Source organism: Dasypus novemcinctus, chromosome 24 (assembly GCF_030445035.2).
Source record: "Dasypus novemcinctus isolate mDasNov1 chromosome 24, mDasNov1.1.hap2, whole genome shotgun sequence".
In the NCBI taxonomy this organism is placed as follows: Eukaryota; Metazoa; Chordata; class Mammalia; order Cingulata; family Dasypodidae; genus Dasypus; species Dasypus novemcinctus.
Genome location: NC_080696.1, coordinates 19998755 through 20000931, shown reverse-complemented (window position 1 = coordinate 20000931; position 2177 = coordinate 19998755). Strand labels below are relative to the sequence as shown.

The 2177-nt window shown below is 71.1% G+C and overlaps 1 protein-coding gene across 1 annotated transcript; it reads left to right on the top strand.

The window, feature by feature from the left end:
* The first annotated feature begins 468 nt into the window (after window positions 1–468).
* On the top strand, window positions 469–1859 carry NKX2-4 (NK2 homeobox 4). The gene is made up of 2 exons (XM_058287422.2): window positions 469–925; window positions 1246–1859. Exons 1-2 carry the CDS (start codon window positions 469–471, stop codon window positions 1857–1859), a joined length of 1071 nt encoding a protein of 356 aa, XP_058143405.1.
* Window positions 1860–2177: the final 318 nt, after the last annotated feature.

The following is a 2177-nucleotide window of genomic DNA, read 5'->3' as shown; positions in this document are numbered from 1 at the left end:
AGTCACTTCAGGAATACTGGAGTAGGGATGGGGAAAGCGCGGAGTCCTCCACTCTAAGCCTAGACGCCGGCCTCCGAGTTTCTTATTAGTGGGGCTCGAGGGCTAGGGCAACTGCCTGGGACAGACGAGGGAAGGATGGAGGAAGCAAAGGGGAGTGAGCTTTTCAAGAAAAACCCAACTGCCCCCTTTACCTTTTTCGCCTCCATTATGGGGAGGAAGGGGGGGCCGAGAGAAAAAGATGTCAATGACCATTGTTTGCTCGTTTGGGATGTTGCTCCGCCCCCCGAGTCTGTCGTAAATCTGGCGCCGGACTAAAATAAACCCCAGATCCCACAGCTCGGGGGGCTTGCCGCGCCGCCGACACCTCGTCACAGGCGCTGCCGCCGCGGCCGAGGTGGCGGCGACGAGCGGCCGCCGCGTCCCGCCCGCGCCCGCCCCGGGCCCCCCTACCTGGCCGTCCGCCGAGCCATGTCGTTGAGCCCCAAGCACACGACGCCCTTCTCCGTGTCCGACATCCTGAGCCCCATCGAGGAGACCTACAAGAAGTTCGGCGGCGCCATGGACGGCGCGCCGCCCGGCCTGGGGGCGCCCCTGGGGGCCGCGGCCGCCGCCGCCGCCTACCGCGCGCCGCCGCCCGGCCCCTCCTCGCAGGCGGCGGCCGTGGCGGGCATGCAGCCGCCGCACGCCATGGCGGGCCACAACGCGGCGGCGGCGGCGGCAGCGGCGGCGGCGGCGGCGGCGGCGGCCGCCACCTACCACATGCCGCCGGGCGTCTCGCAGTTCCCGCACGGCGCCATGGGCGGCTACTGCAACGGCGGCCTGGGCAACATGGGCGAGCTGCCCGCCTACCCAGACGGCATGCGGGGCGGCGCGGCCGCGGCCACCGGCTGGTACGGCGCCAACCCGGACCCGCGCTACTCGTCAAGTGAGCGGGGCCGGCGGGCGGCGCGGGCTTTTCCCGCCTCAACCCGGAGCGCGCGAGGGGAGGAAGCGGGCCCGGGACCTCGACCCGGGGCTCGCTGGGCGTGTCAGGACCCCGGCGCGCGAGGGGTGTTGGGGTCCGGGGGCGCGAGGAGTCCTGGGCTCCTGGGCGCGCGGGGCGTCCTGGGACGCGAACCGAGGTGCGCGGGGGCTGCTGGGACCCGGCCCGTCGCGGGTGTGAAAAGAGCCGAAGGGCGGGCGCGGACTCCCGGCCGCCCCGGCGCTCACCGGTCGCCTCCCTCCCCGTTTGGGCCCCCTCCCCAGTCTCTAGGTTCATGGGGCCGTCGGCGGGCGTGAACGTGGCCGGCATGGGGTCGCTGACGGGCATCGCGGACGCCGCCAAGTCGCTGGCGCCGCTACACGCGGCCGCGGCGGCGCCGCGAAGGAAGCGCCGCGTGCTCTTCTCGCAAGCGCAGGTCTACGAGCTGGAGCGGCGCTTCAAGCAGCAGAAGTACCTGTCGGCGCCCGAGCGCGAGCACCTGGCCAGCATGATCCACCTGACGCCGACGCAGGTGAAGATCTGGTTCCAGAACCACCGCTACAAGATGAAGCGGCAGGCCAAGGACAAGGCGGCGCAGCAGCTGCAGCAGGAAGGCGGCCTGGGCCCGCCGCCGCCCCCGCCGTCGCCGCGCCGTGTGGCGGTGCCCGTGCTGGTCAAGGACGGCAAGCCGTGCCAGAACGGCGCGGGCACGCCGACGCCCGGCCCCGCAGGCCCGCAGCCGCCAGCCCCGACGCCGGCGCCCGAGCTCGAGGAGCTGTCGCCCAGCCCGCCGGCGCTGCACGGCCCGGGGAGCGGCCTGGCGGCCCTGGACGCAGCCGCCGGAGACTACGGCGGCGGCGTGCTGGGCGCCAACCTGCTCTATGGCAGGACGTGGTGACCGCGCGGGGACCCCGGGGCGGGGTCCTACCAGCGGCGCGAAGGGTCCGCGAGGAACTGCGAGAACAGATGGGGAGACGTGCGGAAAGCGACTTGTGTACGTGGTGATCCAGAGCGAACCTGCCACGGAGAGGGGCGTCCTGGGAACCTGAACCTCGGGGTGGGAGACAGCCACAGCCCAAGGGCCGAGGCTTTGAACTGCCGACTGCTCATTCCAGAATTTCTTACATTATGCGGAGAGCTGGCTGAGCCCACGTCCACCACGTTCCTAACCAAAGCTCTTAGAGTTTTAAAAGTTGGAAACTTTGTTGGTGTTTGT